General features: G+C 43.7%; 1 long non-coding RNA gene and 1 gene segment (V, D, J or C); both read right to left on the reverse strand.

Moving 5' to 3' along the window:
• Positions 1-5,222: 5,222 nt before the first annotated feature.
• On the reverse strand, positions 5,223-5,595 carry LOC119959442. The gene is made up of 2 exons (XR_005459207.1): positions 5,467-5,595; positions 5,223-5,326 (listed from the first exon to the last, which is right to left on the reverse strand). It is a non-coding gene; the product is annotated as an uncharacterized LOC119959442 (long non-coding RNA).
• Positions 5,596-9,282: 3,687 nt separating this feature from the next.
• On the reverse strand, positions 9,283-23,992 carry LOC119959441. The segment is given in 7 exon segments: positions 9,283-9,707; positions 11,691-11,999; positions 12,590-12,898; positions 13,104-13,403; positions 22,170-22,216; positions 23,441-23,750; positions 23,879-23,992. Coding segments are annotated over 7 exon segments (1,725 nt in total).
• Positions 23,993-24,595: the final 603 nt, after the last annotated feature.

Here is a 24,595-nt window from a genome sequence, read left to right on the forward strand (position 1 = left end):
AGCTGCAAAACACCAGGAAGAGGCTCGATGATCCGGAGGAGAGAATCCTGAACATTCAGCAAGATGCCTCCTCAACGGAGGCAAGAATTCAATCCTTTGAGAACCAGCCGAGTGGCTGGCGGAGGTCCTAGAGGATTTGGAGAACCGAGTGTCAGAGAAAGAACATCCGAGTTGGCGGCCTGTCAGAAGGTGTGGATGGTAAGGCTCCCGTTAGTTCTTCGAGGACCGGAAGCCACGTTTTCTCAAGCTGGATGTGAAGCCTGGGTGTTTCAAATTAGAAAGGATGTATCGTATCCTGTCCCTGAGGCTGAGGGATAGTTTTCATCCCAGGCCTATAATCATTTACTTCCACAACTGGAAAGATCGCCAGAATGTCCTGGAGAGGGAACGGTGAGGTGGCGTCTGGCTCCAGAAGAGAGGGAGGATTTAGGACTTTCGGCAGCAACACAAACAAAGTGTCGAGGATTCGATGAAGTTCAAAGGCAGCTCAAGCCCGTGGGTCGTAAATTACGTCAGGCTTTATCCTGAGACCCCAAAAATGGTCTCCAACAACTCCATCAAGTCTTTCAATAATCCAACTATCGCCTTGGCCTTCATTAAATCCATGAAGGGCCAGGATCTGGAGGGATGGTTTGCAGCTCGGACTAACTCAGGTTCTAATCCGAACTCTTTCCCTGTCATGGTATACAATTTTTTTTAAATTTAGTGTACCCAATTCATTTTTTTTCCAATTAAGGGGCAATTTAGTGTGGCCAATCCACCTAGCCTGCACACTTTTGGGTTGTGGGGCTGAAACCCACGCAGACATGGGGAGAATGTGCAAACTCCACACGGACAGTGACCCTGAGCCGGGTTCGAACCTGGGCCCTCGGCGCCATGAGGCTGCAAGGCTAACCCCACTGCGCCACCGTGCTGCCCCTGTCATATTATTGTCTGTATTTCAGAATTACAGAAATACACATAGGGACAGGAGTAGGCCATTCAGCACCTCGAGTCTGTCCTGCCATTTAGTGAGATCATGGCTGATCTGTGATCTAACTCCATATCCATTAATATCTTTGCTTAACAAAACTCTACCTCAGATTTAAACTTAACAACTGATGCAACTTCACCTGCTGTTTGTGGGAAAGAGTTTCAAACCTCTCCCACCCTGTGTGTGAAGAAGTTCTTCCGAACATCTCTCCTGAATGGTCAAGCCCTAATTTTTAGACAATGATCCCTACTTTTGGAATCTCCAACCAGTGGAAATAGTTTATCTTTATCTACCCTGTCTTTCCCTGTTAATATCTTAAATACTTCAATCAGATCACACCTTAACCTTCTAAATTCTACGGATCACAGGCCGAATTTATGGTTAAAACTTTGGGTAAGAGCCACTGCAATCTCTCCCTCACCTCCCACAGCATCCTGGGACACAATTCATCCAGAATTAGTAATCTAATAATCTTCTGGGCGGCACGGTAGCATAGTGGTTAGCACTGGTGCTTCACAGCATCAGGGACTTGGGTTCGATTCCTGGCTTCGGAGTCTGCACGTTCTCCCCGTGTCTGCGTGGGTTTCCTCCAGGTGCTCCGATTTCCTCCAACAAGTCCGGAAAGTTGAGCTTGTTAGATGAATTGGACATTTTGAATTCTTCCTCTGCGTACCTGAACAGGCGAGTGGGGGATTTTCACAGCAACTTCATTGCAGTGTTAATTTAAGCCTACTTGTGACACTAATATTAAAGATTATTATGAATGGGCCAAAGGGCCTCTCTCTGTGCTGTAAAGAGAGGGAATGAATGAGAAGGACTTTACAGAGAAACTGACAAAGCCAAAACATTCACCAGCTCTAAGGACACACCTTAGCTCCCTTTCCAATCTGAAAGCAGCCTGAGCTGGATTTACATTCCCCTTAATTCATCATTGCTGGGTGATAATCCTGTACTTCCTTACCTCACACCACTGTGACAGCACCTTCCCTACACAGACTGCAGCAACTGACCAAACATCACCTTCCCAGTTATTCCTGAAGGCACCGCCTTCCCAACCTGGCCCCTTGCCTGAGGTGTGGTGATCGTCAGGTCACATCACCGCCAGTCAGCTCTCTGTCCCGGGACCAGGCCCTGCGTCACAGCCACCAGCTTGGGGAAGCAGAGCGCATGCGCTGGCGTCCTGGTGATGCGACAGCTGGTGGGCGGGACCTGAAGGTTTCTGTTCCCAGCCGGGTCCTAGTGCCCTGGGCATATTCCTAACAGATCTTTCACCCACTCCCAGGCTGCAGCTGATGTTTGTAGCCTGGAGGTGTCTATGGATCACGGAGACATTCAGTGTGAGAGGCTGCAGCCTCTGTATAGCTACCTGAAGGGGGTTATACAACGGTTGATTACATTTCGTGGTCCTTTCCCGTCCATTATCAGGATGTTTGTGTGATATTTTCTGACCCTCAGTGTGATATTTCTTTATTTAAAATACAGTTCAGCAGCAGGCTTACTGGTGATTTTTAAAGGAATAAAGGTTATTTATTTTCACAACCATTCCCTGGATGTTTGAGCATCTAAGTCTCTCGGCCCTTTCACTCACTGACACAGACACAGAAATTAGGTACAGATCAAGTTGAAGCTGTGATGATGAAAATGGAATGCAGACTGCAATCTTTATATCGCTGCAGGTCTGATGTCTTCTTATTGAGCTGATCCTTTCGTTGGAGTGAAGCGTTTTTAATAGCAAATAATTCTCATGAGTCTCTGAAGCTTCTTATCAGACCATAAGACATAGGAGCAGAATTAGGCAATTTGGCCCATCGAGTCTGCTCCGCCATTCAATCGTGGTTTATATTGTTTCATCCCCCATTCCCCTGCCTTCTCCCCATAACCCGTGATTCCCTTATTAATAAAGAACCTATCTATCTCTGTCTTAAAGGCACTCAGTGAATTGGACGCCACAGCCTTCTGCGGCAAAGTGTTCCACAGATTCACCCCCCTCTGGCTGAAGAAATTCCTCCTCATCTGTTTTAAAGGATCATCCCTTTAGTCTGAGATGGTGTCCTCTGGTTCTATTTTTTGCTGCAAGTGGAAACATCTTCTTCATGTCCACTCTATCCAGACCTCGCAGTATCTTGTAAGTTTCAATAAGATCCCCTCACATCCTTCTAAACCCCAACGAGTACAGACCCAAAGTCCTCAAACGTTCTTGTAGATGAATAGCCAGGAGGTTGGTTCTCAGGTGGACTTGGAAGCTGGAATAAGTTCAGTCCTGTGGCTGCATTGGGAGACATTCAGCTCTGCTGGTTCAGCTGGTTCCTGGTGCTTCAGATGCTTCTCACACACACACATTTGTTTTGTCCAGGGTTTATTATACTGCATCCCTGCCAATTAACTGCAGGGTTAAAACTTTGGGGCCCAGAACACCCCGATACAATAGCAGTTTACGATGCTCACTCACGCTTATCCCTGTCCAAATTCAAGGTCATTCTCCTGTGTTCAATACGGCACTTGGAGACCAACAGTCCAGAAATTTCATATTCCTCAAATGCTGGTTCATCCTGACACAACGACACATTTAAACTTCACAGGTGGCTGCAAAGTTTCCTTATTCAGGTCCGTATTTAACTAAATATTGGTCACAGCATCGAATATTGCCCACCGTTTAATGTCCACAGTAACCTGTTAAGTTGCAGCCACTTTGGCAGAGTTTGTGGATCTGACAATCTATATTATCTAATATTCTTGTGCTGAGCGTGAATCTACTTTGAGTCTGATTAAAACAGTGCATTGTAGCTGGGTGGTGTAGGATAGCACTGTTGCTTCACAGTTTCAGGGTCCCAGATTCGATGCCCAGCTTGGGTCACTGTCTGTGTGGAGTCTGCACGTTCTCCCCGTGGGTTTCCTCCGGGTGCTCCGGTTTGCTCCCACAAGTCCCGAAAGACGTGCTGTGAATTGAACATTCTGAATGCTCCCTCTGTGACCCAACCATGCGCCGGAGTGTGGTGACGAGGGGCTTTTCACAGTAACTTCATTGCATTGTTAATGTAAGCCTACTTGTGACAATAAAGATTATTATTATTATTATGGAGGGGGTGGGCGGTTACTCTGGCTGCCGACTTCTGTTCTGTGGTCTTGTCTATTCCCAGTGGTCTTGCAGAGGGAGCATGTGGTATCCACCGGAATGCGTGACACCTTCCACACCCAGTGGATACCTCAGCGGACAGAGTGTTTCAGAGACACTGGGGACAATATTCTGGTTCAAAACTTCTTTTTCAGGCATTAGAACGGGAGATTTGGCAGCTGGGCAACTCGAACCAAATATAACATCAAGATCTGACTCAATTCATTAGGACCTACATATCACAAACTGTCAATGGGTTTGTCTGTTCTGACTGTGGGAAGCGATTTCAAACATCAGTGTGACTGGAAAAGCCCCGAGACCCACACACACCTGAGTGAGAGTGTTCCAGTGAACTGACTGTGGAAAGAGCTTTAACCAGTTACACAGCCTGAAAAATCATCTTGTTTCATCTTGTGGGACAGTCTGGGACCAGAGGGCATAATCTCAGAGTAAGAGGTCTCAAATTTAGGACAGAGGTGAGGAGACATTTCTTCCATCAGAGGGTAGTGAATCTGTGGAATTCTTCAGCTGTGCAATCATTCTGTCTCTGGAGTTTACCATAAAAAGGCAAAGGTGAAGGTGTCGTAACCCGGATGGGCCGCTTGGTGGCGCAGCGGCTCTTTCACTGAGGGGCCTTGAGTTCAGACATATCCCAGACAGGCCTGGTGAGAAATATCTGTCTGGGAAAGGGGAGAAAACGGTATAATCGGGGAAATGGAGCGCTGCCGATGGACCTGAGAGAAAGGAGTTCAGATTAGACTTGTTTTCTTCATTTTCCATTTAATATTTATTAAAATTTCAGAGAAAATATAGCACAAAAGTTTATTCTGATGTTTACAAAAGGGAACATAACGATTGAGGGTCACAGTGAGAACAGAACACATGCCCTCTGAGCTGCCAAATGTATGTACAACTGTAACAGACACAAGAGAGAACAGGAGCTCAACATAAAGAGAAGGTAACTGTTGTAAATAAGGTACGAGGTAAGTTACTTATTTAGATATGACATTGAGAGAAATTATTAACTACAATTACATTACAGCCAAAATTATCTCGTACATTTTAAACTGAAAAGCAGAAATACTGTCCATGATTGTCTCAGTTACAGATGCAGAATAATAAACTGAGAGAATTTTACTGTGAGAGTCACCAAGAGGAGATATTGTATTTGTGTCACACACAGATCATAATAAACAGCTGAGGGAAATCTACAGCGTCCGAACGTCAACCGATCACTTGATCTGTAAAAGAGAGAGAAAATGATGAAGCAGATGTTTATGATCTGGGACATTGATGTTAGAGTTTTTAATCAATCAAACATTTAGAGATGTTTTAAACGGCCTCTGTCAGTTTGAAGTGTGAGTGGATTGAATCTTCTCACCTTCACCAGAGTGACTGCAGCGCTGTAGGAAATGCTCAGGAAGAACAGGGTGATGAATGTGGAAGCGGTTGTCCAGATATTCCCGTTATCATCCTCATTGTCTTCAGTCCAGGTGTTGTCTGTGGTATCTACGAAGATCGAGCCAAATATAATTAGTTTGTTTATTAATCCAGGATATGTTTTTTAATATTCTCGTTTCATTTTCTCACTCTGCTAATTCATTCTTTAATATATTTGTCATTGCATATCTACTGTTGAGTTCATGACACTCGGAAATCGATCTCTGTAACTTTTTTCTTCCAATTAAGGGGCAATTTAACATGGCCAATCCACCTACCCTGCACATCTTTGGGTTGACGGCGTGAGACCCGCGGGTCACGGGGATACTCCACTGGGACAGAGACCCAGGAGCGGGATCAACCCCAGGTCCATGGTGGCGTGAGGCAGCAGTGCTAACCACTATGCCACCGTGCCGCCCTTGCCTGACGTTTGTGTTTGTTCTTTAGCTTTTGTGTCTGTGTGGATGCGAAATTCGTAATTCTTTACTCTTCATTTGTGTGTCCCGATGTCTTTATAAGTGTCATTGTGTGTGTTCATGTGTCAAGGAGTATTGATCTGTGTATTTGTGTGTCAGCGCCTGTGTGAACTTTGTTTATCTTCTGTTAATGTGTACATATGAGTGTTTTATTGTGTGTGTTTGTGTGTTGAAGTCTATGTTTATATATTAATGCCTATGTCAATATAAGTTTATACTTCCCTGTCCAGTAATGAAAGTGTTAATGTGTCTTTGTACGTTCAACATGCATGTCAGTGTCTTAATGTTTGTGTCTGGATAAGTGCGTTTGTGTGTGTGTGTGTTTGTTGATGCGTGTATTTCTTCATAGAATCATCATTAAATATAATCCCTACTGTGCCGAACGAGGCCATTCGGCCCATTGTGTCTGCACCGACCCTCCGAAAGAGCACTCTGCCTGGACGCATGCCCCTGCCCTTTGCCGAGAACCCCGTAATCCCAACTAACGTTGTGGGCACTAAGGGGTAATATAGCCTGGCCAATCCACCGAACCTGCACATCTTTGGACTGTGGGAGGAAACTAGAGCACGCGGAGGAAACAGAAACAGACCCGGCAGAACGTGGGAACTCCACACAGACAATCACCCAAGGCTGGAATTGAACCCGGGATTATGGCGCTGTGCGGCAGAGGTGCTATTTATGCGTTGATGTTTGATTATAACTATCTATTGATGTGTGTTGATGACTCTATGTGTATTCATATGTGTTCGTGTTAGCGTGTGTACGAGTCAGCTAATATGTATCTACGTGTGTCCGTTAGTGTGGATTATTGTCTCTGTTTGAATGGAAATATTTCTGTCATCGTGAAATTCTGCTAATTTACATGTTATTGGTTACATTTCTGTTTCATATTCTTCTGTCAGCCTGCTTGTCTGGTTGTATATGTCTGTGTATCTGTGTGGACATGTGGTTGTATATGTCTGTGTACATGCGTGTACCCACTTGTGTGTGTGGAATTATGTTTGTATGTGTGGATGTGCACGTGAGTCTGTGTGCTTCTAAACATGTGCTTTTTGTGTTTATGTGCATGCTTGTGAATTTTTGTGCACATTTGCGTGTGTTTTTGTGTCAAAATATGTGTGGTCCGTTGTGCCTGGGTGTATGTTTGTGCATGTGTTTCTATGTGTGTGTCCATGTGTGTGTTTGTGTCTACTTGTGAGCGTGTGTGTGTTTCTGGGTCTGTGTGCATGTGTGTGTGTCTGTTTATCTGTCTGTGTATTTGTATCAGCTGCCTGTAGCTTTGCCAGTTGTGGGTATTATTGATACCGATGTAGAATATGTTGCACTTTCTGCTTATAAATGTGTTTCCGTGAGTTGCAAGCTGACATCAGGTGACCTAATGCAAAAACACAAGGAGGCTCCTCGGGAGAGAACAGTGAAAACCCAGAGAGAATTCAATCACCAGTCTGGATTTGGATTATGGGGAATCGGTTTTAGCATACGGATAAGAGGAACAAGGGTGCTAAAAAAATTATGTTGCATAAATAGATATTTTAAGAACATCTTTATAATGTTTCAGCCTGTAAATTACATGGCGTCTTGTAATGTCAGTAACTGAGTTCTTAGTCCAGACAACCGTTTACTTCCAAACTCCCTGCTTGGGGACTGGGAAGATATTGAGTTAATAATCTCCCTCTCTCTGGTCAGGTCAGCAAATTGCCTTTGGGTTCTCCCTGTTGGAGGTGGAGATACAGAGAGTTCACTCGTCACCTTCCTCCTCTTGTGGTTGGGAAAGTGGAGGTAAAATGGGTTAGTATTGCCCCTTTGCTCTCTTTGTTGGGGAAGTGGGGAGGCAGTGGATTAAATAATGTCCTTCCACTCATTGTTGGAAGCGGGTGTCCAGTGGAGTAACTAATGAACACCCCCTCATTGTTGGAAGCGGATGTACAGTGGATTAACTAATGTACCCCCCCCCCCCTCATTGTTGGAAGCGGATGTACAGTGGATTAACTCAGCCCACCACCGTCTCTTTGTTGGGGAAGTGGGGGCACAATGTGTTAACTAATGCTCCTCCCCTCGCTTTGCTGGGGAAGTGGGGGCACAGTGTGTTAACTAATGCTCCCCCCATCGCTTTGCTGGGGAAGTGGGGGTACAGTGTGTTAACTAATGCTCCTCCCCTCGCTTTGCTGGGGAAGTGGGGGCACAGTGTGTTAACTAATGCTCCTCCCCCCGCTTTGCTGGGGAAGTGGGGGTACAGTGTGTTAAGTAATGCCCCAACCCCTCTCTTTGTTGGGGACGTGGGGAGACAATGGATTAACTAATGCCCCTCTCTTTGTTGGTGAAGTGGGGGTACAGTGCATTAGCTAAAGCCCCTCCCACTCTCTCTGTTGGTGAGGTGGGGTACAGTGGATTAACTAATGCCCCTCCCCCTCTCTTTGTTGGCGAAGTGGGGGTACAGTGGATTAACTAAAGCTCCTCCCACTCTCTCTTGGGGAAGTGGGGGTACAGTGAATTAACTAAAGACCCTCCCCCTCCCTCTATTGGGGAAGTGGGGGTACAGTGGATTAACTAATGCCCTTCCCCCTCTCTCTGTGGGGGAAGTGGGTGGGTGGGTGGGGAGACAGTGGAATAACTAATACCCCTCCCGCTCTCTCTGTTGGGGAGGTGGGGGTACAGTGGATTAACAATTTCACTTTCCCCTCTTTTTGACTGGAGATTGTTGGTCCATGTTTCTGTGTGACCCACAAATCAGTTCCCAGTGGGTCTCATGCAGCATTTTAAAGCTGACATTAATTTTAAAGGGATGGACAATGAGAGAAGCAGGAACACCGAGGTCTAAATGTGATCGGTTTGTTTGTCTGAAATGAGAAATTGTCCGATTTCTCCTCAGCTGGAGGAAAGTCAATGAAGATATTTTGCTGAATCCTGGAATGAATGAGTTTTACTCTGTCTCTAACCCAGGGTGTTTCCGAGCTGAGAGCTCTGGTTGTATCAGACTTGGGGCTGAGACCTGTAGAAATCCGGGTCTCATTGACCAGGGACTGGTTTAGCACAGGGCTAAATCGCTGGATTTTAAAGCAGACCAAGACAGGCCAGCAGCACGGTTCAATTCCCGTACCAGCCTCCCCGAACAGGCGCCGGAATGTGGCGCTGAGGGGCTTTTCACAATAACTTGACTGAAGCCAACTTGCGACAATAAGTGATTTTCATTTCATTTTCAGATCTAACATCAGTAAAGTGGAAACACCATTAATCAAGCAGCTGTATTTTAAATCACAATTAGAGGAAACGTTTTTATTATTTTTATTTTAGTTCGAAATATAATCAATAGATTTTCATTGACATGAATTAACGGTGTCCATCAGAGCGAGGGAAATGTTCACAAAACTGGGTTTACCGCTGGATTTATCAACCGTTCTGTTGATGATCTTCAAGGGGATGGCTTCATGTCCCACCACACAGGAGTAAGAAGCGCCGCTGGCCCACTCCTCCGCTGCAATGGATAACAGGCTGTACATGAAGAAGGAGCTATTGCCGTTCTCCGCCATCACCTCGGTGTTCTTGTAGTTCCCGGGATTCACCGGCTTGTCATTGACGGTCCACTTGACGAAGATCTCTCGGGGGGAGAAACCTCTCACTAAGCAGCTGAGGGAGACGAATCTCTGAGCGGAGACGTCTTCAGCCGAGGGCAGGAGGACAGAGACGGACGGTTCCCGCGGGTTGGGATCTGCAGAAAATGTACAATAAATGTCAATAAAATGGGGAATTCCGGAGACAATGGAACCGCGGGTTAGATGTGAGAGAAATGTGTTTTGTGTTGGATTTTAAAGGTTTCCATTTTCCACTTTAGGATCTGTCCGGGTTCCCAGCTCGGAGCAGAGGTGGACACAACCTTTTCCCTGAGAATTTACGGATATTGGATTCGAAATTTTCAGAAAGTGTACAGCAGGGAAACAGGCCATTCGGCCCAACTGTTCTGTGCTGGTGTCTAAACTCCACACCAGGCTCCTCCCACCTTACTCCCAGAGGATTGGGAAACTGCCAATGTGACACCCTTATTCAAAAGGGAGGGAGACAAAAACAGGTAACTACAGTATAGGCCAGTGACCTTAACATTTGTCAGTGGGAAACGGTTTGAGTCCATTATAACGGATCCAATAGCTGAGCATTTAGAAATACACAATATAATCAAACAGAGTCAGCCCGGCTTCGTGAAGGTGAAATCATGCCTGACAAATTTATTGCCCTTATTTGAGGGGATAAGGAGAAAGCTAGAAAAAGGGGGGCAGTAGATGTAATATACATAAATTTCAAAACTGTGTTTAATAAATGAATGTACTATTCTCACGGCTGCAGATGACAAAAATATAAAGACAAGTGGTGAGGTTACAGAAAATCTAGAGAGGGACAGAGACAGCTTAAGTTACTGAGTAAAAACTTGGCAGGTGGAACATAATGTTGAGAAATGTGAGGTGAGACACTTTGGTAGGAGGAGGAACATAACGGAATATTATTTAGCTGGAAAAAGACTGCAGGAAGCTGAAGTAACGGGGGAATTGGGGGTCCTCGCGCAGAAACCACAAAACGCAAGTTCTGCAGGTAATATGGAGACAATTTGAATGTTGACATTTATTTCAAAGGGAATAGAATATAAACATGTGGAAGTCGAGCTAAAACTATACAAGGCATTAGTTAGACTACACCTGATATACTTTGAATAGTTTTGGTGCCCTTATCTAAGGAAGACAGATTGGTTTTGAAGGCAGTCCAGAGATGGATCACGATGTTGATCCCGAGTATGGAGGGATTTTCTTATGGGGAGAGGTTAAATAGGCTGGGCCTGGACTGATTGGAGTTTAGAAGAATGAAGGCGGCCTAATTGAGACATGAAAGATTCTCAGGGAGCTTCGGAGTGTAGTCACTGTGAGATTGTTTTCCCTTGTGGGAGCATCTCGGACCCGAGTGCAGGATCACATAGTCAATGTTCGCCCATTTAAGACAGAGATGAGAAGGAATTTCCTCTCTCAGAGCGTCGGGGAGCTGTAGAATTATTTAACACAGGGGGCTGTAGATTCTGGGTTGTTCAGTATGTTCAAGGTTGAGTGAGACATATTTTAAACCAATGAGAGATATGGGATTGGATTTTGTTTATTGTCACGTGTACCGAGGTACAGTGAAAAGTATTTTTCTGCAAGCAGCTCAACAGATCATTCAGTACATGAAAAGAAAGGGAAATAAAATAAAATACATAACAGGGCAACATAAGGTACACAATGTAACTACTTAACACCGGCATCGGGTGAAGCATACAGAGGTGTAGTGTTAATGAGGTCAGTCCGTAAGAGGGTCGTTTAGGTGTCTGGTAACAGCGGGAGAAGGCGGGAAAGACGAGTTGAAGATCATCACATCAGATCAGTTATGATCTCATTGAAGGCTGGATCAGTGTTGTTGGGCTGAATGGCCTACGTCTGCTCCTACGTCTTGTGGCCATTGGTCTAGCTCCGTCTAAACCCCATATCACTGCTTTTAATTCATTGTTCCTTCATCTACGTAGCAATTTCCCCCTTAAGATCAACAGGCCCAAAATGTTTAGTCGTGGAATTACCAATCAGAATGGACCATAAATACACTGAATACTAAATACTGACCGCTGCACTGACACTAGAAATAGACACAATGACTCACTTATTGCTTCAGTTTCACCGCTCACCTATTTTTTTGTGGATTGAAATTCTTAAAGGAGTTGGCAGGTCCTGATGGCTCGCCACACAGTCAAACACAGCCCCACTCAGCCAGGCTTGTGTCGAGATGTTTAATTTGCTGACCACGCTCTCAGTATCTGCCCCAGGCTGGTCGGCAATCTCTGATTTCAGCGGCTTCTTCGCTTCACTCCAGGACACGTTGACTCCATAAGGAGCATTCGAAATGACGCAGGTTAAGGTTACAGTCGCCTCCAGTAAGACCTGTTCTATTGGTGGTGGCAGTATTGTTACTGAGGCATCAGTGCAAACGGAAGGATCTGTGAATGAAAAAAGTCGAAATTAACCCAAGTTTGATCTTCACTCACTCAATGGGAATAAACCAACTTCGAAATATCAAACTCCAATGATCGCCTTTAATCTTCGATACACAATGGCAAACCAGTTTGGTCTGTGAAAACTATTCTCATTGTGAAATACAGTCAGCCCCGATGTCATTCTAATGAATCAGCATTGCAGCATTCCCAATACAAATATTGCATTCCTGATCTCAGGATTTATAAATAGATTGGATGAACTTTCCAACACGTTCCCCCTGAGCTGTTATCAGTAAAGGGTCCCAGATACCCACTGACGCTCAAATATAATCAACTGTGTCAGGATAAAGCTGACATCAAGACGATCTCACTCATTAAATTACTTCAAATTAGAGGAAACATTTATTTATATTCTAATCAAATCCCGATTGTTGAGCAATCCTAATGCAGCTCTTACATCAGAATGAAACACAAACTGCATGGCAGTAAATTAGAAGCTATTCGGTGCTTTGTACTAACTTCAGTAAATTCCTGATTTGGATTAACATCAGAGTGCAGGATGATTTATTGTTTCCTCTGTTTGTGTCACTTACCAGACGCGGTGATGTTGTGACTTTGGGTGACCTCTTGATGAGTGACCTGGCAGGTATAGACCGCTTTGCTGAACCATTCCCCAGCGGAGACTGTCAGCCGACTGCTCGCCGAGAAGTTCCCGTTCACTTCACAGGCGGGAGAGGTGACAATTCCTGTACTCATGGGTTGTCCATTCTTCAGCCACTTCACCGTCATTGAATTTGGCTGGAAATCGATGATTGAACAGATGATGGTTGCAAATTTCTGTCTTGTGATTTCTTCACTGGAACTCACGGTGAGGAGAACATTTGGAGCATAAATTCTGCGACCTTCAAGAAACACAATTAGATATTTCTTGCAGAAGAAATTGATTTTAAAAATGAGTTCCTATGCTTTAAAACATGTTTGTGGTCAATAGACACAAAGCTGGATTTTCCAGGGATCAGGAATATGCAGTTTTAAAATGAGTTATATCCAAGACCCTATATAAGGTAATCATAAGTTTCTGATTTTCACAGATTCCACAACACTTACATTTCATTCCAATGCTCTTGTCTGAGCCGCTGTGTCGAACCACACAGCTGATTTTGCTGCATTCCCCCTCTGACTCGGGGATGGTTAACTGGCTGCTCAGGGTGTAGATTCCCTTCTTGTTTCTCACTGACGGGTATTTCTTAACTCCAGTAGTGATCGGCTGCCCATCTTTCTTCCAGGTAAGGCTGGTGATTTCTGGGGAGTAGTCCATCGCCAAACATCCAAAGGTCACGGAGCCGTCGGTGTTGTGTTGCTGGCAGGAAGAGACCAGGCTGTAGAGAGTGGGCGGAGACGGTGTCGCTGGGAGAGAATGGCCCATTCAACAAGTTAGACTCTGGGATTGTATTTATTTAGCAACCAAACATTTCTAAATTTAACGAGAACTATGCGTTTATTCCAACATTTTCCCAATAAATGCGCCATCCACATTTCAGCTTATATTAGTTCTATCATTTGAGAACCTCCATCTGTTTGCCCCTCATTAGAAACTTACATATTTTTCTCCGTCCATATCACCTGGCAAAAACAACATTTTGATGTAATCTGAATGGTGTAAATTTCATTGGATTGAAAGTGAAGAGCGGATGATTTTTCCCATTATTTCAGCCATCATGTTCTCTAAAATGTTAACCCCGCCATAGACCCGGAGTCTGCTCTCTCCTTTTGAGAGCTAACTGGTGGTGATTTAACCCGAGGGCCACCACACCTCAGGCCAGGGGCAAGGTTGAGAATGGGCGTCTTTATGAATAACCTCAGCCGGTACAGCAATCGTACCCACGCTGTTGGGATCGATCTTCATCACGAACCAGCCGTCCAGCTAACTGAGCTGTGTACGTCACAATCCAGCTAACTGAGCTGTGTGCGTCACAATCCAGCTCACTGAGCTGCGTACGTCACAATCCAGCTAACTGAGCTGCGTACGTCACAATCCAGCTCACTGAGCTGTGTACGTCACAATCCAGCTCACTGAGCTGTGTACGTCACAATCGAGCTAACTGAGCTGCGTACGGCACAATCCAGCTAACTGAGCTGCGTACCTCACAATCCAGCTAACTGAGCTGCGTACCTCACAATCCAGCTAACTGAGCTGTGTCCGTCACAATCGAGCTAACTGAGCTGTGTACGTCACAATCGAGCTAACTGAGCTGCGTACGGCACAATCCAGCTAACTGAGCTGCGTACCTCACAATCCAGCTAACTGAGCTGTGTACGTCACAATCCAGCTAACTGAGCTGTGTCCGTCACAATCCAGCTAACTGAGCTGTGTCCGTCACAATCCAGCCAACTGAGCTGTGTCCGTCACAATCCAGCCAACTGAGCTGTGTATGTCACAATCCAGCTAACTGAGTTGGGTACGTCACAATCAACAGCACTTTGCGATAAAGAAGTTATCACTTCATTTGTATCATTGCAGTTTGGAAATTGCCTGTTTTAAGCTGACTGCTGTCTCCCCCTCTCTCCACCTCACTACCCCCACTCCACCAAACATAGAATAGTGACGTTGCTTCATAAATATCTTCGGAATGCACGTTTATGTAATTACCATAAAACTGTAAAGTTGAGGAATTCCAACATTCAAAAATGTTAGGATCATTCACATTAAGAGCAGGAGGCGTCCATTCTACCCGTCGAGCCCCCTCCCCCATTCAGTAAGATCCTGCCTGTGCTGATTGTGGTGTTAGCTCCACATTCCGCTTGTCACTGAGACCGGGTTGTCTGCAATCCCCCCCGCACCGCCCTGCGCTCTCTGTGTGTCCCCATCTCTCTGCCGTTCCCGCTGGATTTCTGGACAGTTCGCCTGCTTCCTTCGCTCTCTGCTCTTTTCTACGATGCTCTTCTCTTTCCGCCATCTCCTTGTGCTTTGCCCATGTGCTCTTCACTTTCCTCTGTTATTTTAAGTTTTCACGATTCCTGGCACTTTCTTCGGCCTCTTTGAGCCTTTCACCAGTATTTTGCACTTTCCCCAGATTAGTTTAACTTATATCCCACAGCATGGACTTTCTTCCTGATCACTGCAATTCTCTCAGCTCTCTGCGCCTTCCACCGGCTCTGTGCACTATCCCCGGCTCTCTGCCCTTTCGTCTGCTCTCTCTGCTTTCTACCAGCTCTCTGCCCTTTGCTACGGCTCCCTGGACTTTCAGTAACACTAGCTGTGTACAGTCAGACAGCAGTGTAGATCACTGGACAGCTGCTTTAATACTTTCAGTAACACCGGCTGTGTACAGTCAGACAGCAGTGTAGATCACTGCACAGTTGCTTTAATGTCGGTGTGATTTTAATTTTGTACAAAACAATTCGGAACTGGAACAATGAACATTCCTGCAACTTAATAGATTTTTATGCTGAAAATGGCAATTTCAGGCTGTAAAATTATTGTCATATTGTGTCAGAGAGAGTGTTTTATTCATTCTTGTGATGCAGGAGTCTCTGGCTGGGCCAGCATTTATTTCCCACCTCTCATTGCCCTTGATAAGATGGTGGTGAGCGTCATTCTTCAACCACTGCAGTCCATGTTGTGTTTGGGAGGCAGCTCCAGAATTTTGAATCATCGACAGTGAAGGAACAATGTGATATTTTGAGGTCACGATAGTGAGAGGCTTGATGGAGAAATTCCAGTTGGTGATTTTTCCATGTGTCTGCTGTCCTTGTACAGATGGTGCTGTTGTGAGTTTTGAAGATGCTGTCGAAGGAGCCATGACGAGTTCCTGCAGAGCATGTTGTAGGTGTTACACACTGCTGCCAGTGTTCCTCAGTGGTGGGGGGAGGGAGTGGTTGTCGATGGTGTGCCAATCACGGGCTACTTTGTCCTGGATGATGTTGAGTTTTTGAGTGTCGTTGGAGCTGTATTCATTCAGACAAGTGGGGAGCATTCCATCACACTCCTGGATCGTACCTTGGAGATGGTGGCCGTGATATGGAGATGCCGGCGTTGGACTGGGGTGAGCACAATAAGAAGTCTCACTCAGGTGACTCACCTGATGAAGGAGTTGCGCTCCGAAAGCTAGGGATTCCAAACAAACCTGTTGGACTTTAACCTGGTGTTGCAGATGGTGGACAGGCTTTGGGGCGGCAGGAGTTGTTTTTGTTGCAGAATTCCGAGTCTCTGACCTCTTGTCACAGCCACACAATGTATATGGCGAGTCCAGTTCAGTTTCTGGTCAATGGTCAGCAGGAGATTCAGCGATGGTAATTCCATTGAATGGCATTGGGGTGATCGTTCGATCTTCACTTGTTTGAGATGTCCATTGCGTGCACTTGTCTGGTGCGAATGTTCCTTTCCCCTTGTCAGCCCAAGCCTGGATATAGTCCAGATCTTGCTGCATTTAGCAATGGACTGCTTCAGTAACTGCGGAGTCATGAATGGTGCTGAACATCGTTCAATGATCAGCCAAAATCCCCACTTCTGACTTTTGGAAGGTCATTGCTGAAGCAGCTAAAGATGGCGGGGCCGACACTGAGGAACCCCTGCAGTGATGTCCTGGAACTGAGATGATCGACCTCCAGAAACCAAAACCATCTTCGCTCGGTATGATTCAAACCAGCGGGGAATTTCCCCCCGATTGCCATAAACTTCAGTTTTGCTCGGGGTCCTTAATGCAACACTGGTTCAAATGTTGCCTTGATGTCACGAACAGTCACTCTCAGCTGTCTGTGTGTTATTGTATGTGTGTATCCATGTGTGCGTGTTCCTAGGTGTTCGTGTGTGTGTGTGTGTGTGCGTTCCTGTGTTTGTGCGTATCCCTCTGTATCCCTGTGTGCGTGGTCCTGTGTGTCTGTGAGCGTGTGCGTCTGTTTCTGTCTGTGTGTTGCTGTGTGTGATGAGTGTGCGTTTGCTTCTGAGTGTGTGTATACGTGTGTGTGTTTCCTTGCGTGTGTGTGTTGCTGTTTTGCGCGTCTGAGTGTAAGTGTGTGTGAACATATGTGTGTGTTCCTGGGTGTCCCTATGTGTGTGTTCCTGTGTGTGTGTGAGAAAGAGAGATAGGCAGAGTACATGTATGGATGTGAGATAGGTGTTAGAGGGAGAATAAAAGAATGTGCAAGGGAGAGTTTCTGTGTGAGTGTGTGTGAGGGGATGTGTGTGTGTGAGATTTTGTGTGTGGGTGAGAGAGGCAATGTGTGTGAGAGTGTGTGTAAATGGCAGATTGTGTGCGTGAGTTCGAGATAGTGTGTGTATGTGAGTGTGTGTGAGAAATTAGAGAGTGTGTGTGAGAAATTAAAAATTAGAGTGTGTACCTCAGATAGTGAGAGAGAGACCACGTGTGTCAGAGAGAGACAGAATGTGGGGGCACGTTTGTGTGTTTCTCCGAACGTGTGATCGAGTATGCCAAAGAACATGTCTGAGTTTGAGTGAAAGAAAGTGTATTCACGAGGTATGTGTGTACCAGTGTGTGTGTGTGTGTGTGAGAGAGAGAGAAATAAGTGCTTGTGTGAGTATGTATGTGTTTGTGTATGAGAGTGTGCATGTGCGAAAGAGAGAGATTGTGGGTGAGAGAGACACGTGACACAGTGTGCATGAGAGAGAGAGCAGGTGAGAGAATGTATGTGTGTGACAGGGTGCGTGTGTGTGTCTGTGGAAGTGTGTGTGAGAGAAAGGGAGAGAGATAGTATGTTTGAGATTGTGTGTGTGAAAGAAGGAATGATTCTGTTTGAAGAGCGATTATGGATGTAAGACTGTGTGAGAGAGAGAGAGATCTGTGTGTCTGAGATAGTGTGTCTGTGATAGAGAGGGAGTGTGTGAGAGAAAGAATGTGCGTATGAGAGAGTGTGTGTGTCAGAGAGAGAGGGAATATGAGAGAGTGAGATACCGCATGCCTGAAAGAGAGAGATAGATTGTTTGTCAGAGAGAGAGAATGAGACAGTGTCCACGAGAGAGAGGGCATGTGCCAGGGTGCACGTGTGAGAGTGCGTGAGATTGAGAGGATAATAATATGTTGGCGAGTTTGTGTGCGTCTGAGAAATTGTGTATGTATCAGAGGGAATGCGTGTGAGAGAGAGCCTGAAAGAAAACATGTGGTGTTTGAAGAGCGATTATGCATGTATGTGAGGGAGAGGGTCTGTGTGTTTGAGCGTGGGTGAGAGAGAGAGAGAGGCAAGGTGTATCAGAGAGATTTGGTGAAAGAGAGTGCGTGTGCGATAGAGCGTGTGTGAGTGAGAGCGTGTGAGCGAATGTGTGTGTGAGAGAGGCAGATCGTCACAGTGTGTCTGAGAGTGAGATTGTGAGAATCATTGTGTGCGAGGCACAGTGTGTATGTTTGAAAGAAGTATTGTGATTATGTGTGTGAGAGAATGAGTTTGTGTGAGGATGAGAGAGAATGTGTGTGAGAGAGCGAGAGTGTGTATATGTTTCTGTCGATGTATGAGTGCACCAAAACCTGCAAATTCCCTTCCAAGACACTCACCATCCTGATTTAGGAATACACCGCCATTCCTTCACTGTCGCCGAGTCAAAATTCTGGAACTCCCTCCCTGACAATATCGCGGATATCCCTCCGCAACATGGACTGCAATTATTCAAGGATGTTTCACATCTAAACTTTCCGGGGGGACACTTAGGCATATATAATAAAATCTAGCCTTGCCAGCGCCTCCAGAATCCTAGGATAGGATTAAAAATAAAATGCAAAGGGATTTCTCCGCTGCACTGACCCATTAAATAGATCAAGAATTACAATAGCACGGAATGTAACCCAGTAAATCTCTCTCTGCGTTGCCTAATCGAAAATTCCCAAGACCAATATATCACTGCTTAAAAATCAACCAAATCTCCTTCTCCAGGTTGTCTGGCGTTGCTGAATTCTTTCTGTCACAATCTGGATGAGGAATCACCTTTCTGAGTCGCCTTGTCAAACATCAAGTAAAATTTTCACATTTCTCACAGATACAAGTTTTATTGAAGGACTTGATCAAATTGCACTCCCTGAAATACTGGAAAATGAAGTAGAAGATTTACAACCAGTCAGGAAGATTCCTGGTCCCAGCACAGTGACCGCGCGCACAGAAACTGAACAGACATAAATGGCAACAATCGAGTTCCAGCAGATAGATCTGTTCAATCTGTCAGTTTCATGAAACTGTTTGATTCTAATTGATCAATGGTCAACTTCCGACAACAATAATTCAGTAATTTATTTTAAATTAAACTGACATTAATTTCAATATCATATTCGACTTTTAACTATTTTTCCCTGTCTGTCTCAAATCTCGATAATTGGGCAAAAAGTAGTTTTGCTGAAAATGAGCAGATTAAATATTACAGATTCAGGGTAGATTAATGACGGAACAGAGACTCAGTGACAGGGCAATAATTAAACAAACCAGAAAATATTCACATTACCCACTGATATGATCTAAATCACAATTAAATGTAATCAGCAAAAGAATCAGAGCAAAAGACTGTAATCAGCAAAAGAGTTTAGCTGTACACAGCAGTGTAAAGAAATGTATTGTTTCCTAAATTCATTTCAGATATTATTAAAGTTCTCTAAAACATTTGAGATATTGCCAGGATACAACTCAATTGTAGGAGGTCATTTATGTTGAATTAATTCTCACTGATATTGTATTGTAAGTTATTGTTAATTGTCAGCTAATTCTTTATTCGATTATCTGTACTATAATAATAAATATAATAAAAATAGCTTTCAATAATCCCTAATTTATTTTACCCAGAGCTTTATGAAATAATTGGGGTTTAATTAAAACAACCTGACAATCAAACAATGTTGAGCAATAAACTCCAAATTACTAGATGGAAACATCTTAACATTTAATTGACTGTATTCACATTTTAATTTTTTTACTCCAATTGCCCAATTAACCTACAAATGTGTAAAATCTGCGCCTTTCTGAACACATTGATAAATCATAAACTCCATCTATTCTCAGAAAGTAATGAATATAACGAGACCAGCTCAGTAATGTTTATTCAAATCATTTGTAAAACTGACCCATTATGAGCAAGTAGCGTCGACAATTTGATGTTGAATTTAGCATTTAATAAAATTTAAGCCTAAAGCTAAGATATAACCATTCCTTCTTTCCTATCATCTGTTTTCCTATAATTCTATCGTGTGTAGAGCACAGCTATGGGAGACAGGATGTCATTATAAAATGCAAAGGTACTGTTAACCTTTTGTAAATAAATAAATCGGTTTGACATTCAAGCTTTTACTTTTCAATCTCTTGCCATAGGCAATCTGAACTTTCCTATAATACAAATAAAATCATGGGAACAATTCCTTGATTGGCAGCGACTTCCACATCTCAGAAACCTGTTTAAGATTAGATTAATGATAATTACCTCGCTATCCAACTACGCATTACAGTGAAGGGATAATATGGTTGCAGCGCCACAGAAATAATAGAATAACTGGAATTACAAAGTATTTCCAGCCTAGAAACCTGTCCGGTCATGTTAACCTCGTGCAGAACACAGCAGGATTGTAAAAGGTGATTAATGATGAATTATATTAATATATAATAAGCTTTGGTTAATATGGAGTTGTATCACCGCATTGCAATTGTTTGAATTATATAAATGTTACTATGTTCGGCATGGGCGTTTCAGTCATTATTTCGTTTAATCTGGAATCTTCAGTTAAAATAACAAAATGCATCAACATATCTTTATTAGATTATTTTCTTAAGCCTGGCTGTTTTCTCCGGACATTCGCCCTTCAAGCATTTTCAAAAGCCGAGACTGTTTGCATTCAACCAGAAAACGTGTAACCGCTCAGTGTCACCGAGTTTAAACAATGCAGAAACAATGCAGAAACGCTGAACCGTTTGACAGATCTGAATCATTTAAAGCCACCCAGATACACAATCTCCTCAACAGAACAAAACACAAAATCACATCAATGAAGGACTGAAACCCGTTTATGGAGAAGCAGCTCAATTCTACATCGAACAGGATCAAACTTAACATTGTAGGAAAATATCAATATCCAGCAAACCAGCTCGTAACCAAATGTATGAATTATTAAACTAAACAGAAATGTGGAATAACAGCAATAGCATTGCGAGGTGCTCGAATATTAACAACAAATAAATATTGAAACTTAACCATTTTTTTCATACTGAGTCATTTTTCAAACACATTTAAATGCTTTTAATGTTTACAGTTGATGGTAAAAGCTGCAACCATCAGATGCCACCGAGATTAAACTTTGCACAAACGGCAAACTGATTGCAGCAACAACTTGTGCTCGGAAAGGATTTGTGGTAAAACGTGGCTTAGTTTAATCTGCAATTTTCACTTTTTTTTCAAGATGCAGAAACAGCCTCCCTGTTCTCTGCCGACAATCCTGCGACAAGCAGTTTCAAACACGCAGACTCTTTGTATTCAATCACAAACCGTGTAACCGCTCAGTGTCACCGAGTTGAAACAATACAGACACACCAAACCGTTTCACAAACTTTTCTACACAAAGTCACCCAAAAACATTCCTCAGCAGGAAAACACCAAATCACATCACTGAAGGAGTGAAACATCATGGAGAAACAGCTCAATTCTACAAACACTTTCAACAGAACCAAATGTAACATTGCAAGAACATCTCAATTTAGAGCACCAAACCCTCATGTCATCAAATGAATGAACAGGTAAACTAAACAGAAAACTTGAATAATATCATCAGCACTTTCAGTAAGCAGAACATGTTCAATAAGATAATACAGAAACTTTAGCACATTTTGTCAATGTTGGGTTCGATCTCAAACACTTGTGCGGAAGACGGTACAAACTGCAGGCATTAGATAGAACCGAGATTAAACATGGGGTAAAAACAGACGTTTTGTATTTAAAGTAACCCAGCCACACAGTATCCTCAGCAAATAAACACCAAATCACAGCAAACAGGGACTGAATCCCTCAGCAGCATCCTTCTGTCAAGAAACCGCGGGATTCTATATCCCCCTTTCAGCAGAATCAAATGAAACATTGCAACAACATCTCAATACATGATCCACCAAAACACATTTCAGTGAACGAATGGATTTTGAAAATGCAGAAAAATTTAAAACAAATACAGTAACACAGTTGGTAAATAATGGAATGGTTCTTACCTGTAGTCACCGTCACCATGGTGCCTTGTCCCCAGTAGTCGAAGTAGTCACAGTGTCACATTCCCTGGGCAGCTCCATACAATAACCGTACCTGCACAATATAGACAGAAATCCACCATTATTTTAAACATCCACAAACCAACGGCAAAGAGAATCCACAATTACTTTTCAGGAAATTATATTAATATTTGTGGATACCGTTCTCTCTTCATAAATGACCGAATGTTTTATATTTCACAGACATGGAAATGTAATTGAAAACACCAACTGTGACTAAATAACGACCACCAGTTTTCCACATTAATTCTTATTACTTAGGCAGTGATGGACATAATTAATGCTTCACTGTGAATAAAGTTGGATTGTAAAAGCGAGCACTGAGCCAGCCTCAGTTAATTAGTGCTGAGGGGCTTTTTGTATTGACAGTAACTGCTGTGCCCCAGGTATCACAGTGAGACACAGCATGTCAAATACTGCGGCAGACTGTTAACTGTAAATACAGAGATTTAATTTCACTGCTCCCTCAAAAAACTAACTCTGTCTCTTCCAAGAGCGAATGGATGAGTTATTTCAGCTTGTCCTGGTCATTACATTTATAAAGAGGATGGGAACACTTTTAAACCCTCTGTACAGATTTAGCGAGTCGGCGAACAGTGATAAAGTGGAAAATTTTTATACCTTTTTGCAAACTAATATTACTTCCAAACGTTGTTTTATTTAAAATTCATTTACATTGACAATCCTGCTGTGGCGCTGATCACCAATTTGAACAAACTCTATCACTGAGGTTTTTGTATGAAGATGTCGCTGTGCACAGCACTGTGACCCACTGCTGTAGTCACTGTGACAGACACCCGCACAAAAACTGCACTCACTCTCTGTTCAGTCCTGCCGCTCAATATTCACTTCAAATACACGTTTACTTCTGATCTAATTTACAATTTGACAGCAGTTTATAAAACCCAATGTACATACGCTTTCTCCAAGAATCCGAAATAATAAAACCAGGATTATAGCCAAGTCTCTAATTGCTGAAACTGTGAACAGTAAATATAAACAGACAAAAGCTCATCCTATTTGATTGATTGGTTTGTTCGGTTTCATTGTTTAGTTTTCTCTGTGTGAGTTATGTAAGAAGCAGCGTGTGCAATGACTCTGATCACTGACATTAATATTACATTTGAATCAAGTACTGACCTTCAGGTTAAGATGCAAGTTGCTGAATTCCCTCTCGAGCTGTTATTGTGCGGGTCCAGCCCTGGTCCCTCTCGCTGTGGTCTCTTGCACAGTAATAGATGGCGGTGTCTTCGGTCTTCAGGTTCGTCATGGCCAAAGAGAAGATGTTGTTCGAAGTGTCTTTGGACGCAGTAAATCGATCTTTAATTGCTGGGGCGTAGCCGTTGCTAGATGAATCGTAGTAGCTAACCAGCCACTCCAGCCCCTGTCCGGGAACCTGGCGGATCCAGGCCATGCTGTAGCTGCCGAGATTGAAGCCGCTGGATTTACAGGTCAGTCTCAGGGAGCCTCCGGGACGCCCGGTCTCTGCCTCTGGCTGAGTCAACACAACATCCGACTGGACACCTGTAAAAATATATCAAAAAGCCCGAGGATTAATGCTGGTGAAATGATTGGTGACTCTGGAACATTCCAGAAAGAGACTAACACTGAGACAGTAACAGTGAGAGACTTGGACAATAAAAACTACTCACGGGATAAGAAAGTCAGCAACAAACTGAGAGAAATGGCCCACCTCATCCTTCTGGTCATTTGGGGGAAATGGTTGTGTCAGGGACTCAGTGAACAAACCAGCTCCCGGACTGTTGGATTCGGGTCCCAGTGAGCGGCATTTAAATACCCGGCAGAAGGGGGCGGCTTTCCAGGCGCCGCCTATTGATTCCCTGGTGGAGGCAGCGCCCAGATCCACGTCCCACCTTCCACACCCCCAACAGAATGGACTCAGAGATTTACTATGGGATATTATTTTAAAAAGACATTAGATCGGTATCGGTATATTTGTTTGGCTGTATGTATTCATTGTAATGTCTATTCTCTTCCGAATGGAAAATTATATTTGAGCATCTCTAAGTAAAATTAAATTCTATTATATATTAAGTCTCTTTATTTCTACACTGCAATATAAAAGGATGAACATAAACAGATTAAATTGCATTATCAGGGAATAAATCGTCCGTCTGTCTGATTTGCAACACTCTTGGTCTCTATCTCATAACAACAATAAAGTATAATTTAGCAGACGAAATGTAACTAAATGAGGGAATGAATGACGTGATTACATTTGCAGTGCGGATGGCCATCACTGTACAATGTGGGTCTGTCGACAAGAAGAAACTCTCAAATTACACAATGTCTCTCTTTCCATTTCTCGAACTGTCCCTGAATCTCAGACAGTCCTGTGAACATTATCA

The sequence above is a fragment of the Scyliorhinus canicula genome, unplaced genomic scaffold, assembly GCF_902713615.1.
Source record: "Scyliorhinus canicula unplaced genomic scaffold, sScyCan1.1, whole genome shotgun sequence".
NCBI lineage: Eukaryota > Metazoa > Chordata > Chondrichthyes > Carcharhiniformes > Scyliorhinidae > Scyliorhinus > Scyliorhinus canicula.